We start from the raw sequence: 18,693 nt of genomic DNA, 5'->3' as shown, positions 1-18,693 counted from the left end.
CAAAGGCTGTAAACTACAGTACAGCCCGTAATCACAAGCTTTGAGAAACTAAGAGAGAGAAAAGAATCCAAACAAGGCAAAGTGCACGGAACATCCTTCCACATGTGACAGAAAATCTGCCTACAGACCTTGGAGTCAACAAGAACCAAACGAGGAATCTAAACACTTTGATTACAAGAACTATAGTCTGTAACTTGGTAGCTAGGATAAGGCCAGCGAATGTATTATAATATATCCTTTTCAAGTTATTAGGGTTGCTTTAAATAAAAATAATAACCTTTGTTAAGAACATAAGAAATTTGACAAATGAAAGGAGACCATTCAGTCCATTAAGCTAATAACTAAGCTGTTATCTCATCCAATACTTCTTAAAGGTTGTTAAGATTTCTACTTCAAGTACCTGTTCCAGGTTCCTCCAACTCTTTGCGTTAAAAACGTTTTCCTGGTTTCAGTCTTAAAAGCACTTCCCCTTATTTTGTGCTGGTGTCCTTGAGTACGTGATTTACGCTTAGGCAGAAAGAATTCTGCTGGATCTACTACAGTCATATGAAAAAGTCTGGGAACCCCTCTTAATTCTTTGGATTTCTATTTATCATTGGCTGAGCTTTCAAAGTAGCAACTTCCTTTTAATATATGACATGTCTTATGGACACAGTAGTATTTCAGCAGTGACATTAAGTTTATTGGATTAACAGAAAATATGCAGTATGCATCATAACAAAATTAGACAGGTGCATAAACTTGGGCACCCCAACAGAGATATTACATTAATACTTGCAAATATAACAGCCTCTAGACGCCTCCTATAGCCTTAGATGAGTGTCTGGATTCTGGATGGAGGTATTTTTGACCATTCTTCCATACAAAATCTCTCCAGTTCAGTTAAATTTGATGGCTGCCGAGCATGGACAGCCTGCTTCAAATCATCCCATAGATTTTCGATGATATTCAAGTCAGGGGACTGTGACAGACATTCCAGAACATTGTACTTCTCCCTCTGCAAGAATGCCTTTGTAGATTTTGAACTGTGTTTTGGGTCATTGTCTTGTTGGAATATCCAGTCATTGCGTAAATTCAACTTTGTGACTGATGCTTGAACATTATCCTGAAGAATTTGTTGATATTGGGTTGAATTCATCTGACCCTCGACTTTAACAAGGGCCCCAGTCCCTGAACTAGCCACACAGCCCCACAGCATGATGGAACCTCCACCAAATTTGACAGTAGGTAGCAGGTGTTTTTCTTGGAATACGGTGTTCTTCTTCCACCATGCAAATCGCTTTTTGTTATGACCAAATAACTCAATTTTAGTCTCATCTGTCCAAAGCACTTTGTTCCAAAATGAATCTGGCTTGTTTGAATGAGCATTTGCATACAACAAGCGATTCTGTTTGTGGTGTGAGTGCAGAAAGGGCTTCTTTCTCATCACCCTGCCATACAGATGTTCTTTGTGCAAATTGCGCTGAATTGTAGAACAATATACAGATATACCATCTGCTGCAAGATGTTCTTGCAGGTCTTTGGAGGTGATCTGTGGGTTGTCTGTAACCATTCTTACAATCCTGTGCAATGCCACTCCTGTATTTTTCTTGGCCTGCCAGACCTGGGTTTAACAGCAACTGTGCCTGTGGCCTTCCATTTCCTGATTACATTCCTTACAGTTGAAACTGACAGTTTAAACCTCTGAGATAGCTTTTTGTAGCCTTCCCCTAAACCATGATACTGAACAATCTTTGTTTTCAGAGTTGCTTTGAGGATCCCATGCTGTCACTCTTCAGAGGAGAGTCAAAGGGAAGCACAACTTGCAATTGACCACCTTAAATACCTTTTCTCATGATTGGACACACCTGTCTATGAAGTTCAAGGCTTACCGAGCTAATCCAACCAATTTGGCATTGCAAGTAATCAGCATTGAGCAGTTACATGCATTCAAATCAGCAAAATTACAAGGGTACCCAAATTTTTGCACAGCTAGTTTTTTACATTTGATTTAACTTTATACAAATAAATACTGCTTCACTAAAAATCTTTGTTCGGAAAACACCCCAGTACTCAGATGTTCCTAGGAAATGAAAGACATACCACTGTTATCTTTTTTGTTGAAAGTAGAGTAAATTATTATGCAGGCTGAGAGGGGTTCCCAAGCTTTTTCATATGACTGGAGATCAGTGCCTTGGAGAATTTTGAAGACCTGCATTATGAACCCCATGCAGTCTCCTCTTCTTGAAAAGACAACCGGACCAAGGTGCAAAGAATACTGAAATGCCTACTATACTGATGAAAGGATGTACAGTATGTATTCTTGAGCCCCAGCAGTCAATGAAAGGCTGCAAAATACCTACCACTTTACATAGGTTGTTGCTGATAATCATTGTGAACAAAGAATTATCACAACAAAAACCTGAAAATATATGGAATTCAGAAATAACACTATTCTCCCAAAATGTGTAATCCAACAGATTTTTTCTACAGAAAACCCTTTAGTAATTAAATATGAATTCTGACATTCAAAAATGGAGCCACTCTAAATACCAATAGGCATTATTAATGTATGAACACAGTGTTTGAAGTATTTTGGTATATGTTGTCCTTTCCTTTCCTTTCATCATCTCTTACTCCCTTGCTCAGTTGGCCACTTTATGTGGGGCCTATGGGGAGGTCATGCAAAGAAAGGGTGGCTTTAGCAGTTCACTTTATATGAAACAGACAGTACATCATCATTTTATGGTTAATATATTTGATTCTCTCAGTTTTTATAGACTATATGTAATGTCTTTATTTAAGTATGAGAGGTGAAAATGCCAAAAATAAATACTGAAAACATACAATATTTCCAGGTTGCTAAAAGTGCATTTCATATTTTAATACAAACAATTCTGTTAATCTTGAACGTTTATTAGCTAACAGCTCAGTACACAAAGGTCAAATTCAACTTTTAGTTGAGCTGAATTGCCCCTCAGATTGAAGGCAGTTGTAAAATGAATTACAGTATTTCTTGGCGTGAATGCAATAACAATTTGCTCAAATTGATTTAATGAGATCAGTTGTTTCTTAACTCAGTGTGTTTTAACATACAACCTGTATTTTCCACCTACTGCACACAGCATTCTTAGAAGTTATTTGTTTCACTTTTTTCAGGTTTTTAAATGCAAATGATACACATATAAATACAGAATAAAAAAAAAGACATTGAATGGAACTTTACAGTAACAGAAGTTAATGCACGATTATCTTCAATTTTAGTGTGCCTAAACTTTTAATGCATTTTTTCACTTTTGAAATAGTAATCAAAAAGAAAAAACAGCACCTACACTTTCACTCTGAAAAGGATTGAGGAAGTTCCCACCCATCTCTCCGTCGTCCCGTGGAGTGCCTGGTTGATTAGTCATGCTCATATTACCAGGAGAGTTCTGCCCAAAACAAATACAGAACAGCATGAGTAGAGCACAACAAGACTTATGTCTACATGGTCATAGACGTATAAGCTAAGGACGACAGTATGAGTCTCAACCAAGATTTTGAACATTAGAACAATTGTGACAAAAACAGGCAATTTAGCCCAACAATCTTGCCCATCCTATTTACCTAAATTATTAAAAATATCACAAAGGAAACATCCATCCATCCATCCATTTTCCAACCCACTGAATCTGAACACAGGGTCACGGGGGTCTGCTGGAGCCAATCCCAGCCAACACAGGGCACAAGGCAGGAACCAATCCTGGGCAGGGTGCCAACCCACCGCAGCAAAGGAAACAGCGACAAGGAAATAAATAAGGGTATGTGGCAGGGTCAGGTACATTGAGCGTGCCTTTTTAATTTTACAGTGGATTCAGAAAGCATTCAGAAGCCTCACTTTCTGCACACTTTACTGTGTTGTAGGTTTATATTAAACAGATAAATTTGACATTTTTGTCCATCAGTCTACACTAAATAACCTGTAATGACAAAGTAAAAACAAGTTTTCATACATGTTTGCAAATGTATTAAAAATTAAAAACTAAAATCTCTCATTCATGTAATCATTCAGATTCTTAATTCAGGACTTTGCAGTAGCCCCCATTGGCAGTAGTTTCGGTTCTTCTTGGGCAAGTGTCTACCAGCTTTACACTTCTAGATTTTGGCAGTTTATCCCATCCTTCTGAACAGATCCTCTTAAGAACTGTTAGATTGGATGAGAAGCATCTGTAAACTGCCATCTTCAGGACTCTTCACAAATATTCTATGGGGTTTAAGACTGGGTTTTGGCTTGGCCACTCAAGGACAGTCAGAAACTTGTTCCAAATCCACTATGGTGTTGTCTTGGCTGTATGTTGAAAGGTGAACCACTGTCACAGTCTGAGGTCACATGCACTCTGGAGCAGATTTCTTTAAGGACCTCTCTGTATTTGGCTGCATTCATCCTTCCTCAATTCTGACCAGTCTCTGCTGCTGAGAAGCACCCTCCATAGCATGATGTTGCCACTACCATGCCTTATCTTAAGTATGGTATTAGAAAGGTGATGCACAGTACACGGTCTCTGCCAGAAATAGTGCTTGAAGTTCTAAAGAAATAGTTTAATTTTTGTCTCATCAGACTAGAAAATCTTTTTCCTCATGTTCAGAAAGTCCTTAAAATGTTAGGCAAAATCCAAGTGGGTGTTAACAACATTACTGTAAATGCCTGATTGATGGAGTGCTGCTGAGATGGTCATCCTTCCAACAAGTACTTCCATATCATGTTAGAATGACCATTGTGTTCTTGGTCACCTACCTGACCAAGGCCCTTTTTGCCTGGTTACTCAGCTTTGCTGGATAGCCAATTCTTGGAAGAGTCCTGTCAGTTAAACTTCTTCCACTTCACAATTATTGAGGCCATATTAATACTTGGATCACATAAGTAATAGTTTTATACCCTTGCCCTCATCTATGCCTCACTACAGTTTTTTCATGGAGGTCTATAGAGAGTTCCTAGGACTTCAGGGCTTGGTTTTTGTCCTGACGTGTATTGTGAATTGAAAGATCTTATATACACAGGTGTGTGCCTTGCCTCTGGTGGACTCTGATCAAGCTCTTATACATCACAAGGGTAGTTAAAGTGAACAGGTTGCACCTGACCACAATTTGAAGTACCACAACAGGAAAGGGTCAGAACACTTACATGAATAAGAGAATTCAGTTTATGAGTTTAAAAAAATCTGAAAACCTTTTGGAAAGCATTGTCATTCATACATTTAAAATTAAATCTACAACACAATAACATGTGCAGAAAGTGAAGAGGTCTGAATACTTTTTTGAATCAACTGTAGATTACAATTCATGAGATTATTTACAGTAGGTTATGCTGTTGTTAATGTTCTGGCAGAGAGCTCAGTTTTTATCATTAACCAGATTCCCATAAAATCATGATACAGTTAAACGTTCAGATGATTGGCATCAAAGTTACGGACATACTCCATTGTGCTAAAATACAGTAGCAAATTCCTTGGTGAAATAATAATTTAAAAATTCTTTGTTTCCTTATATTACTGGCATCCTGAAGAGAATAATGAGATTAATGCTATCAAAGATATGGATTGATCTAGAAATAAATTCCCTTTTGATATCCATTAAATTCAACTTAATATTATTTGTAACCAAGTATAGGAAAGTGAATCACAATTTCTAATAGTGTAATAGGTAAAAACCACTTACTTTTCGATGCCTCACAAAGCCATTACAAAGACCCTAAACAAAGACCCTAAAAACTACCACTTTTCTAATGATTTGTGTCAAAAGCAAAAGCAACTACAGTATATGATAAGTAAGGACTTAAAGGCTCAAAACAAACATATTCTTGATTGTTTAAACCTCACCATTCCAAAGATACAAAATGTATGATTATACGGTTAAATCTATCCATCAATCAATTTTTTAGGCTGCTTAATCCTGTACAGGGTAACTGGGGCAGAGTGGTGGCTCTGAGGCTGGGGATCTGCACTGGCAATCAGAAGGTTGCCGGTTCAAATCCCGTAAATGCCAATAGGGACTATGCTCTGTTGGGCCCTTGAGCAAGGCCCTTAACCTGCAATTGCTGAGCACTCTGAGTAGTGAGAAAGGTGCTATATAAATGCAAAGAAACTACTCTGGCAGCATTAGGCTCAAGGTAGGAACCAATCCTGAGTGGTGTGCCAGTCCATCAAAGATCAAACACTCAGCATGGAACATGCAATATGTAGATTTTTTTCAACTATTCTTTTCTTAAACATTTCCTTTGATGTAAAATGTTTGTTAGTTTAGGTGCATATATCAGGCTGAAAAACAGCTAAATAGGTGAGAATCTCTCTTTGACATTTTTAAGTATTAGGAACAGGTAAAGGTTTATTGCAATGGCATCACACCTGACAGTTAAAAATTATAAAACAAAGCAATAACTAAAATATCGAACCTACATAGCTGGGAAAAGATGAAGGGGAAGAAAAAGAAATGTAAAGCAGTTCTTTGTGTTGCAACAACAGCTAAGGCCTATCTTATGCAACATCATCAATTACATTATTATTGTATTATGGTGTTATTGCAGGTGCTAGGAGCTGTAATAAAGCATTATAGAATTTGGTCATAATACTTGGTAAAGCCACCATTGAAGCTGTAGACACAGTGGGTGGAGCTGACACCCCACCCAGGTGAAACAATTTTTTTTATCTAAATTAAAAAAACAAATAGTGCTCCAAAAACAAAGCACTGAACTGGAAACATACAGTATTGAAAAACACATGCTTGAGTACTCTCTAGTAATAAAGCTACACTGGAAATTGCTAAAAGGCTGGAAGTGTCCCTGCAGCTCAATTATTATAAAAATTAATTTTGGATCCTAAAATGTCATGTAAGTTTCTAAATAAAACATACATGTGGTATAGTAGCTGAGAATTAGTTTCCTTTAACAAGATTCAGGTTCTGTAATAAATCTGTTGGCATTGCTGAAAAGGTGGAAATCTTTTTAACCATGTTTACAAAGCTGAGCATTTCAAAATAGTGATGCTTCATATGATAGCACTTTTCTATCCCAGATTTACTGCATTCTGCATCTGCAACCCATACCAATCCTCTCTGAGCAACACAATAAAATCTGCTTAACACAGCTGTTTCAGCTCAAAGGAATAACCTTGAAGTGGATGATGAGAGCAGGGCATCATATTCGACCTGCAGCAAAAGAAAGCAGTACGTTCATTACTCTGGGGCCCAGAGGTTTAATCCTCCACTAATGAGGAAGGTGCACATTTCCAGTTTCAAGTGAGCAGAATAAACTCCCTATTCATTCTTCATAGAGAGAGGTTATGAAAATTTTCCGATCAAAAAGAAATCATCTGCCACCAATGTCTTGTGCTTTGGGCGACCTCTTCATAATTCATTCATTGAATAAAGAGGTTTACACTATAGGCTTTAAAAGAAAGATGATCACTAGGAGGGTACTTTTTCTGAGTCCCTTAAATCCCGTACAGTGTGATGAGATTAAAATCGTGAGTTACAAAAATGATAAACACTGCCATTTTCATGTGATCAGCCTTGGGTCAAGCATAGTGAAATACTGTTGAGGTAATGCAACAATATATAATGACTGTCATTACTTGATTTTTAACCAAACCACGTTTAGAGACTCTCTGACTCACTTCAAGAAGGAGTCCTTTATTTATTTTCCAAACTGGTTAGTAGGGGTCAGAACCTACCCAGTACCCCAGAGGCATTAGGTTTAAAGTAGGCACCACCACTTTGTGAGGGGCACTCACACTCTCTTGTTCAAGGTCACTGTACAGAGGCCAATCAACCTAACTTGTACCCTGGATTACATGTCTGTGCTACCCCTCAAGGTAAATTATAGGTGGACTTGAATGAGGATGCAAAATGTGGAATGTCCAACTTTTATTTATGTCCATATATAGAAAGTGCTAGTTAAAATTATTAAACCATAACAATGACAAATAAAGAAGCTATACAGTAGGTCTCACTCATCAAACTAGCATCAACCTAATATCTCCATTCAAAATATGCAGCAAAGTAAGCCAGGTTCCAGACTTGATTTTTGTATTACAGTAATCCCTCCTCCATCGCGGGGGTTGCGTTCCCGAGCCACCCGCGAAATAAGAAAATCCGCGAAGTAGAAACCATATGTTTATATGGTTATTTTTTATATTGTCATGCTTGGGTCACAGATTTGTGAAAAAACACAGGAGGTTGTACAGAGACAGGAACGTTATTCAAACACTGCAAACAAACATTTGTCTCTTTTTCAAAAGTTTAAACTGTGCTCCATGACAAGACAGAGATGACAGTTCTGTCTCACAATTAAAAGAATGCAAACATATCTTCCTCTTCAAAGGAGTGCGTGTCAGGAGCACAGAATGTCACATAGATAGAGAAAACAATCTCTAGCAAACAAATCAATAGGGCTGTTTGGCTTTTAAGTATGCGAAGCACCGCGGCACAAAGCTGTTGAAGGCGGCAGCTCACACCCCCTCCGTCAGGAGCAGGGAGAGAGAGAGAGAGAGAGAGAGATAGAGAGAGACAGTTTGTTTTTCAGTCAAAAATCAATACGTGCCCTTCGAGCTTTTAAGTATGCGAAGCACCTTGCAGCATGTCGTTTCAGGAAGCAGCTGCACAAAAGATAGCAACGTGAAGATAATCTTTCAGCATTTTTAGACGAGCATCCGTATTGTCTAGGTGTGCGAACAGCCCCCCTGCTCACACCCCCTACGTCAGGATCACAGATAGTCAGCGCAAGAGAGAGAGAAAAGTAAGTTGGGTAGCTTCTCAGCCATCTGCCAATAGCGTCCCTTGTATGAAATCAACTGGGCAAACCAACTGAGGAAGCATGTACCAGAAATTAAAAGACCCATTGTCCGCAGAAATCCGCGAACCAGCAAAAAATCCGCGATATATATTTAAATATGCTTACATATAAAATCCGCGATGGAGTGAAGCCGCGAAAGGCGAAGCGCGATATAGCGAGGGATCACTGTACATCAATATTTCTTTTCTTTCAGAAGACGAAAAAATACTTGATATCACTTAGGGAGTGCTAACTTTACCACAGTAAATGTTTTAAATAACGTGCCTTATCAGCAAAGAAAACCAGAAGCTCATTTTATGAAATAAATGATAAGCCTGTAGCTTACAGCATCAATAGTCAGCACTAAGTTTTTAAAGTTTTTGACGATGTCTTCTAAATTGTTTTGTTTTTCAATCATCCATCTAAGATTATAACTAGAGTCTAAAGCTGTGCTTCTCAAGCTCAGTGTGGCTGCAAATGTTTATTCCAACCAACTTCTGTTTTGATTGGACTCCTAGCCTAACTCAGCAATATTTTATTTCCCAGTTTCTAAGTCTTGGTGTCAATGTAGAAATTACAAAACTAGGTTTGGTAAATTTTTATTAGAATGTACCAAGCGTTTGCATATGTTACATGGAGATACTTTTTTTTTGTACATTTTTTTAATGTGACATCTTATTTCATCTTCCTATCAGCACACTGATCGGTACCCTACTTTTGGCATATTTTAGCACAATTGGGGGTGACATAAACACTACAAATCCCACCATATCATTATGTTTGACATTTATAATTAGACAGCTGCCTCAGCATTAAAAGGTAACAGTTAAGTGCCCATGAGGACCACTTGCCTGTATCTACTATTTGATGCCTCATGACCTTTTTTCACTTTTGTTTCATTTGCCAGTTCATTCTGTACCATAGGCCAGATGTAAAATGTTTACATAAAATATTGTGCACTGAAGTGCAAAATTTTTTAATGAACACAACTTCATGGGTGAACTGATGACTGTTTGTTAAGCGTGTTGCTATTGTTACATGTGCAAACCTGACCTTAAGCGTACAGGGAGTTCCTAATTCTTGATTATACACTGTGATTACAATTCAAACCATGTCTGAAAATTGACACAGAAATAAATCATTAATGGGAAATACGCAAATCATTCAATATCAATCTGCTGTAAAAACAGTGTACTTGGAAAAGCTGCCATAGAAAAACTGATGGCAAAGTCTGGGTTTGTGACTATTACAAGTAGAAGTGACTTGCTCATTACATGCAAAGTGAATTGGAAATTCCAGCAAACCCTGGGATGGCAAGTTTAGGGTTGGTTGACTGAAATAAAAAGTTATACAATTAGGTAGCCACATTAAGGTAGCTTCTCATTTCATTTTATAAGGCTTTTTGAAGGATTTATGAAAAATGAGTGATTACAACTGTATATGAATTTATAATATATGATTGGGCAGCACAGTAGTTTTGGCTCATGGAACAAGTTTCCTGGATTTAAATTTCATGTTGTAGATATGGAGCCTGCACGTTCCTGCTGTGTCTTTATCAATCTTCATCCGGGTTTTCTCTCACATCTCCAAAAATGTTCATTTTAGGTTAATGGAATCCTCCACCCAAAAATGATATTCTTTTTACAGCCAGCCTCACACAGGGCCCACTCATGAACCCAAACACCTACATTGAGCCAAACTAGAATTATTGGTAAAGGAAAAGTCCACTGAAAAAAGAAATACAGTGATCCCTCGCTATATCGCGCTTCGCCTTTCGCGGCTTCACTCTATCGCGGATTTTATATGTAAGCATATTTAAATATATATCGCGGATTTTTCGCTGCTTCGCGGGTTTCTGCGGACAATAGGTCTTTTAATTTCTGGTACATGCTTCCTCAGTTGGTTTGCCCAGTTGATTTCATACAAGGGACGCTATTGGCAGATGGCTGAGAAGCTATCCAGCTTACTTTCTCTCTCTCTCTCTCTCTCTCTCTCTCTCTCTCTCTCTTGCGCTGACGTAGGGGGGTGTGAGCAGGGGGGGCTGTGTGCAGCTGCTTCCTGAAGGACATGCTGCACGGAGCTTCGCATACTTAAAAAAAATCAATACGTGCCCTTTGAGCTTTTATTTGTCTCTCTCTATCTCTCTCTATCTCTCTTCCTGCTCCTGACAGAGGGGGTGTGAGCTGCCGCCTTCAACAGCTTTGTACCGGCGGTGCTTCGCATACTTAAAAGCCAAAAAGCCCTATTGATTTTTTTTTTGACTGCTTGCTTTGCACTCCTTTGAAAAGGAAGATATGTTTGCATTCTTTTAATTGTGAGACAGAACTGTCATCTCTGTCTTGTCATGGAGCACAGTTTAAACTTTTGAAAAAGAGACAAATGTTTGTTTGCAGTGTTTGAATAACGTTCCTGTCTCTCTACAACCTCCTGTGTTTCTGCGCAAATCTGTGACCCAAGCATGACATTCTAAAAATAACCATATAAACATATGGTTTCTACTTCGCGGATTTTCCTATTTCGCGGGTGGCTCTGGAACGCAACCCCCGCGATGGAGGAGGGATTACTGTAACCTTTTAATCTGTTACTTACCCCTTGATTGTTTGTAGTGATGGCCCAAATACAGAACATAAATAACAAAATTCATGATACAGCGGATATTGAACAACTGCAAATAATATCAAAATGTCCATGAAAAAAAATCTCAAATTGCTTATGTTGCATAATCCAAGTCATTTATCCAGCAATATGAATACATCATTCAAAATAACTATATTTTAGCTGGCTAAAATATTGTTAAATGATTTCTGAAAAATACTTTAATGCGTAAAAGTGAGGCACATTCAAATGAGATCAAGCTTTTGAATTGAAGACCTGCACCATCACCCCATTTATTGATTATTATTATTATGTTCATAGCGGTAGGCCATAACTGCAGTACTTCAGGGATTTTCAATGGCAGTTTGTGAAAGTGCACCTGTGAAATGACATTCTTCTTGTTGAAGCATCATGTCTATGCACAAATACAGGTACAACATATTCACTTGATTTCTTTAACTTTTAATCTCTAATTACATCAGTACTCCTCTCTCAGACTGTACTTTGAGATGCTGATACAATGTGAATGAGGTACAGTACAACTGGGCAGGACTCTTGGTCAATAAATGAGGAGAGAGAGGGATCTTCAACCTTATATTAGTCTGAACATACCCCACTGTTGTACACAAAAAGATTTTCCAGAAAATGTTAATTTAACAATATTTTAGCCAAAATAACCCAGTTTAGGGGCATTGAGAACATAGAACTGGATACCTCACATGTGGATCATATAACACAAGTTATTTGAGATTGTTTTTCATGGACATTTTGATACTGTTTGTGCTTGTTCAATGTGGGTGTATGTTATCTCCATAGTCCATGAAAAAATTAGATACTTTTTTTCTAAGCTATCTCTACAAACAATGCAGGGCAAGTACAAAATAAGAAAGTGATTGTTTTTGGACGGATTATTCCTTTCCTTGACAACTGCCAAGTGTTCCACTGTAGGTGTGTGTATGCATCTCTAGGAGAGACTGCCTATCTGTTTAGGACTGATTCTTGCATTGTGCTGGATGATACTAGGATAGGCTCCACTAGCTCACAACATTTAATTGGATTAAGTCGGTCAGGTTACACTGATTCACAATATACCTTAGCTGTAATGGGTGCTTTTTCACCTCTTCCTTCTCTCTTTTTCCTTTGTCTTTTACTTTTTAAAATCTCTGTTGGGTCTTTTCCATATCTCAGTATATTAAAAATCTTGAACACTTCTTGTATTTTCCTTTGCATTGAACAATTTCTGTTCTTCCAAATTCAAGCAGCTATCTTGCTTACCAACCATAAATCATCAATTTTCCAGCAGTATATGAATTTCTAGTTACAATACCCATAAGTATGACAAACACTGTTTTCCCGTTTTCAGACCACCTTTACATTAATTGGACATCGACTCCACTCAGATTACTCCTCATTAGTATTTTATATTAACATTTGACAGCTCTCATGTTCTTTTCTAGTACAGTTGAAGAACACATCATAAAATACCATGAAACTCCTTCACCAACACATCTGTCTTATGTTCACTAATAATTCATGCCCTTTAGTTTCTAAATTTCCCTCTGGGAAGCCATAACACTGTCCACTTACTTGTTTAGAATCAAAATCTCTATGGGTGCCAGCAAGCTTCACCTCTTTTTTCTCAAACAGAAAGAAAACTGTCAGGCACTAATTTCAAAGTACTGCATACTGGAAATTTCAATGTTTAGCTTCACTTATGAACCAGTCAATCAATTCAAGAACTGTCAGTTTTGTCAAGCTTTCCCTACACATGTTTTTACTTATTAAACGATACACATATTATGATACTGGCTATAACTCCAAGCCAAGTAAACTGACCATTACCAACTGATGAACAGTAAAGAGAAATATACAGATATGTTACCTAGGCCAATTGTTACTTTGATTCAATGAAAATTTAAGTTTATTTACCTAAGCAGCAATAACAAGAAGCGGAGAGGGTGGCTCACAAAGACCCAAACTGGGAAAAAATTATTTATTTTATTCTTAGTAATAACAAATGTTCTGCACAGTAAGTGGACAGACACACCTTCTGATTTCAGTCTGATTATGTTTAGTAAGTGTCAAAGGTACAGTTATCCAGCATTTTGTGGCAGAGCCATCATCATGACTGCACTCCACATAACTGCATTAGTCATTATGAAAAGCTCACATAAATGGTTAACTTGAAGGAAAATTTTTAAAAGCAGTATAAATTGACAATGGAACTGATTATTCCCCACTCTGCTTTAGTCACTGTTGATTTTTATAAATGTCATAAAAGTAGAGTGCTCGACATGGTTACTCACTACAAGGAAAGTAATCTCTCTACTTTACTGTATACCCCACTGGTCTAGCAGTGAACCCAAATGCTTTGCTTTCTTCTCCATTAGAAATGAGCAGCACAGCTGCTCTAATATGAACTAACCAATTCAAGAATAATGTGTTAGTCATAATCATTAAAATCATTAAGAAAAGTGTTCCTATAAACTATATAATTTAGTTGTGGTGCTGTATATTACTGTTATATACTGTTAAATGGAAGTCACACTACTGGTGACTCCCATACCTGAAGTAATGCCAACCAAGTCATACATATTGCAATTGTATATTAATGTATTGGTGAAAGCACAAGGAATTGATAACCAAAAGATAAAACAAGATTTAGGTGCTGAACTAAGCCTTCCTAGGCCTGTCTGGAGAGGCAGCTTGTCCAAATGCACACTTCTTAAGTATCCCAGTACTCTGCAGATCTTACACTGGCCTGGCCTTTCTTCTTCCCATCAGTAAGTCTTCTCCCTAAGTTGGCTTCTTGACTCAAGTAAGGTAAGTCCTGCACCATCAGGGGGATTTAAACTGCCAAGTGAGCAACTGTGTGCTGCCATTTAACAGTGAGAAGAGTAATAGTTGGTCTCCTGCCAGTCCTTCCAGATCTGACTGTTAAAAAGACAACATCAACCTGTGTTACTTGTTAATGTTCTGACATCATTCTTCTGCCTACTCTTTTTTTCTTTGAAAACTTACTAAAAGAGGTTTACTTTTGGTGACCTTCTTCCTCTACTGCATTGTGGATATGAATCTCTTCTCTTAATGCAATGCTGAACACTACCCTTGTCATGTAGCAGATAAATGTCAGCTTTAGCCCTAGCAATTCCTGCCAGCTGCATAACCCTTCAGTTTACTAGCAGCTTGCTCTTTTTTTTACACAGTGTCCAAAGATTTGGCTTTTTTTGGATTTTTGTTGTAGTGTTGCCACATATGTCAATAGTTCTGTTTTCTCTTTTTCTTTACTGTATGAAGTGTACAAAATAGTCCATGGCAATTGGGAAGCGGGGGTGGGATGACAGGGTATCTTGTTTGCCAAATACTTCAGTCTTGCTGTGGTACAATGGAATATACAGTACAATACAATGGAATATACAATAAATTAACTTTGTAGAATGCTACACCTTAGAAAATGCATATCTTAAGTAGGTGAATTGCATTATACATGGATATGCAATTTGCAAACAAATCCATGCCATGTTCAACTTCTGACCATCATCACACAGAATTACCACTTTTCATGAGACGTTCACATTTTTATGCTGCATGTGTGTGCAACACTAAAATGAATACTTCATCATGTAGACTGAGGTAATTGCATGCTGTTAATCAATTCAACACTCAGCTACAAACCAACACTACTGCATTAATTAGATAAGGGCACAGAACGCATGTTATTTCAAAGGTAAACTAATGTTATTGTATAATGTGGCCAGTAGGATAAGAAAGCATTCTGTAACAGTTTTGTACATCATAATAAAAAACTCATTTTTGCTTTTCAAGAAGACCACCTGTTTAACTGTGCAGAATTCCACGTTTTGCACCTATTCCTGAAATGCTACTGATCCTTTTGTCAAAACCAAAACAAAAGGTGACAATGTTCCCTAAGACAGAATGATAGGGAATTAATATGATAGTGGCTACAAGAAATGAAAAGAAGTAGAACAAAAGCATCTATAAGGGCTGTTTCCCATGGTGTCACTCCTGCCTTTTACCTAAGGATGAAAAGCTAAGATTGAATATAATTTGAGGCTCTGGACAAACATAACATACAACGAGATAGTTTAATAAGAAAATGGATGTAATAATGGATGGATATATTATCAAGTTTAGAGATTGAAGAAAAAAGTAACATGCTTACTTACCTTGGAAATGCTGTCCATATCTCCTGAGCCTAAATTAGAAAACAAACAGGACAGTATTTGTTTTTTTTATAGTCAATCATTAACATGGTGATGATATAATATGCATAAAGCTTTAACGGTTCTGGCTGGACAGTGCAAAGAAAAGAGAAAGAAATAAATATTTCACCTAACATTGTTTAGATATCACAACTGAAATAAAAAGGTGAAGAAATGAGTATGATTTGTCAAATTTCACAGAATATCGATTGGACTCCACTACTGAATTTTTTTCCCTAAATATTTTAAAGTGAATGTCTCACAAAACAATAAAAAGTGAATTCTGTAACTACAGTTTATAACAAGGAAGCTTTCTAATTTAGGATTGCACAAGTTTCACTTGAGGAGGCTACATGGAGTGCTAAGCATGCCAGTTTAAAAGCCTGTTTGTTTGGGGCAATTCTCAGCTGATAGTTAGGGACATTAGGGGGAAATAAATAGTCTGTATCATTCAATCAGAAGACGTGTATAAATGCAGCAGGGTTTTACTGTAGGAATTAACTTTAATACGAATATTTTAAATAGTTTCAAGATTCATCAGTAGTCTTCTATGTCCAGCTTTGATTAATCAAAACAGCATAAAAGTAGCCGATACATAGGTCTTAAGTTTATCTTATTTACTTTACATGTTTTTACAAACTATGGTGAATAAGAGAGAACATGTTGGAAGTTCAGCTATCATGAGTGATTCATCATGTTAGCAAAATGCATTTGTTAAACAATGATGGTGCCAGCGTAAGATGGTGATGTCTAGTATTTAAATGTTAACTTTAAACAGTATATGTACTGTTCAATGATCTAAACAGCAGTGGCCACAATCCCTTGGCCTGGTTTAACAATTAAAAAATGGGTTTTCCTTTGTTTAGATCCAATAGGGAAACCTTCTTTAGCTCATGCTTACTTGACCAACCGGGCCCTGAATATCATCAAATTTTTTGCTTGTTCCAAACATACAGAGAGAGTGAGAGAGACAGACAGACAGATACACCATGATCAGAAACAGCTGTCTCCTCAGATTCCTGAGATTTGTGTACCAGTAGTGATTTAAATCTTTATTATCCTACTGCAGTTTTTTCTTTAAACTTCCTACTAATTCCAAATTTAGGTATGTACCTCTCCCACATTACATGTAAAACATTTTTAAACATGTTCCACTGTTCATTGACTGTCTCCACACTTAAAAGCTTATCCCTACCTATTCTTCATAGACTGACACATCTGTCCCAGACCACCTTAATTTTTCTTGTAGCTCCTTATCACTGTACCAACAGCCTGCCGATTTGCATTTGTTTTACAAATGTGACAATCAGTATCACCCATCCTTCATTCACCAAGCTAAAACGCATCACACAGCAAAATTTAACAGCCCAAGTCTATGTTGAAGGTTTTTATCTGGCAACATATTGTAGGGAATTGTATAGGTAAATGACATATCATTATTTGAAACACATACATTTCATGTGTATTCTGTGTCTACAATGATTTGTGTAAAATGTAAGATGACATAACAGATGTGATGCAACAAAAGTTGTATACACAGCTAAAACAGATTTTTAAAATATTATAGTAGTAATGGCATAATGTTGACTTGAAGTGTAGAATTTGTAAAGACTAAAGTCCAAATATCAAATAAACACTTTCACAAAAGGTATAACAAAACAAGTGTGCTTTTATTCAAGAATAAAACCGAATAAAAAGAAATTGTTCAAATGGCATGGTTATTAATGTGTAAAATAAAAATGTTTATATGCAGGCGTGTGTTTGTGAGTTTCACTGTGGAAATGTGGCAGTCTTTTAGATCTTCTCAGGTGGAGCAGGAATAAAGCTGCTGTTTCATAGTCAAGGGGTTTCTTGATTCAAATCCTAGGTCCTCCCCGCACTGTAATAAAAAATTACAAGCTCCTATTGTTTCATTTTTTCCTGCAATGTAACTATCTGAAACAAGGCTTAATTAAAAAAAATGTAGTTTTCACCATTTCTCTAACAACAAAAATATATATATATGTATATTTATTCTCACACAATCAATTAATTGATATTGGCAATTAAACACATGCTTAAATGTAAATATATATGCACTTTTAGGTTTAAACCATTTTAAATTATTAATTAATTACACTACAGCTTTTTTGCTGTTAAAATATATGTTTACTACATTTATACAGGTGTGGTTTTCTTTCTTTAATGTATTAGCTAGACATTTGTAATTCTTGATGTGCAATTATAAAATATAGATTACCTTTTTAATTATGTAGTACTTGTTTCTTACCAAAACGTATAATGTACAACACACAGCAACAAATAACAGTTTAAATCTTTAAAAAAAAAGCTTATTGTTTACTAAGCAGCAACTTCAAATTCGTCTTTATGTTTTCTTTTTCAAATTAAAAATGTAAGCTGCATTTTAAACAAGTACACTGTCAAAACCCAAGCAGTGTCCGTTTAAATTTAATGGACAAAATAAAAAGGTCTGAATTCCTTAAAGTAGCTTTTCCTGCCGTCTGTCTAATGGCGCAGGGTCGCTTTTCCAATTACTTTTTTCCAGTTTATTACTCCACTTTCTTTAATGTAAAGGCTAAAAGTTCAATTGCCCCTCATTCACTGATAAAACAAGCTTCTACTTGATGCTCTTTGTTTCCACTGCAAAAAGTTTGCAGCAAAGGAAAAAAAAAAAAAGACACGCTGACTCGACTACCATAATATATTGTGTAAAGGAGCAATGCAAATCAATTACTGTAAAGGTTTGAAAATCAGTGGCTGAAAATACTGGTTTTGTTGATCAGCCTTTTTACCGATCAAGTTTTTTTTTAGTGAAAATCGGATGATTCTGATGCCTAGTTATTGCTAAACTATCATAATTTTGTTGTGCTACATACACCTCCAACTCACTTGCATTGTGGTGGTGAAATGTGTGCTCCAAAAGCTGTCCTAATATAAGTGTTTTATTTAGGCCGAGCATGAATAAGAATTCTGATGCTCTAGTATCAAACAACAAATATAGAAACTAACTTAATGAGGAGAGTTATGTTTATGCTCCAGTGAACTGGGATACTTTATGATATTTCTGAGTTAGATTTGTTTTGTATGTAAACT

At 36.8% G+C, this 18,693-nt stretch overlaps 1 protein-coding gene across 6 annotated transcripts in view; it reads right to left on the bottom strand.

The window, feature by feature from the left end:
- The window catches only part of ssbp2b (single stranded DNA binding protein 2b), a 761,138-nt gene that overhangs the window by 12,684 nt on the left and 729,761 nt on the right, over positions 1 to 18,693 (bottom strand). For 5 of the 6 annotated variants that reach the window (XR_007935389.1, XM_051929622.1, XM_051929624.1 and 2 more), the window contains 2 exons: positions 15,565 to 15,593; positions 3,312 to 3,410 (listed from right to left, as the gene is read on the bottom strand). Coding sequence is in view for 5 of the 6 variants with exons in the window: in XM_051929622.1 (XP_051785582.1) it covers positions 3,312 to 3,410; positions 15,565 to 15,593 (128 nt within the window). In the remaining variant the exon portion in view is untranslated. The remainder of the gene's footprint in view (positions 1 to 3,311; positions 3,411 to 15,564; positions 15,594 to 18,693) is intronic. The other variant, XM_051929625.1, reaches the window with a different exon arrangement.

This window comes from Erpetoichthys calabaricus, chromosome 7, assembly GCF_900747795.2.
Source record: "Erpetoichthys calabaricus chromosome 7, fErpCal1.3, whole genome shotgun sequence".
NCBI lineage: Eukaryota > Metazoa > Chordata > Cladistia > Polypteriformes > Polypteridae > Erpetoichthys > Erpetoichthys calabaricus.
This window is presented reverse-complemented; position numbering and strand designations above follow the sequence as displayed.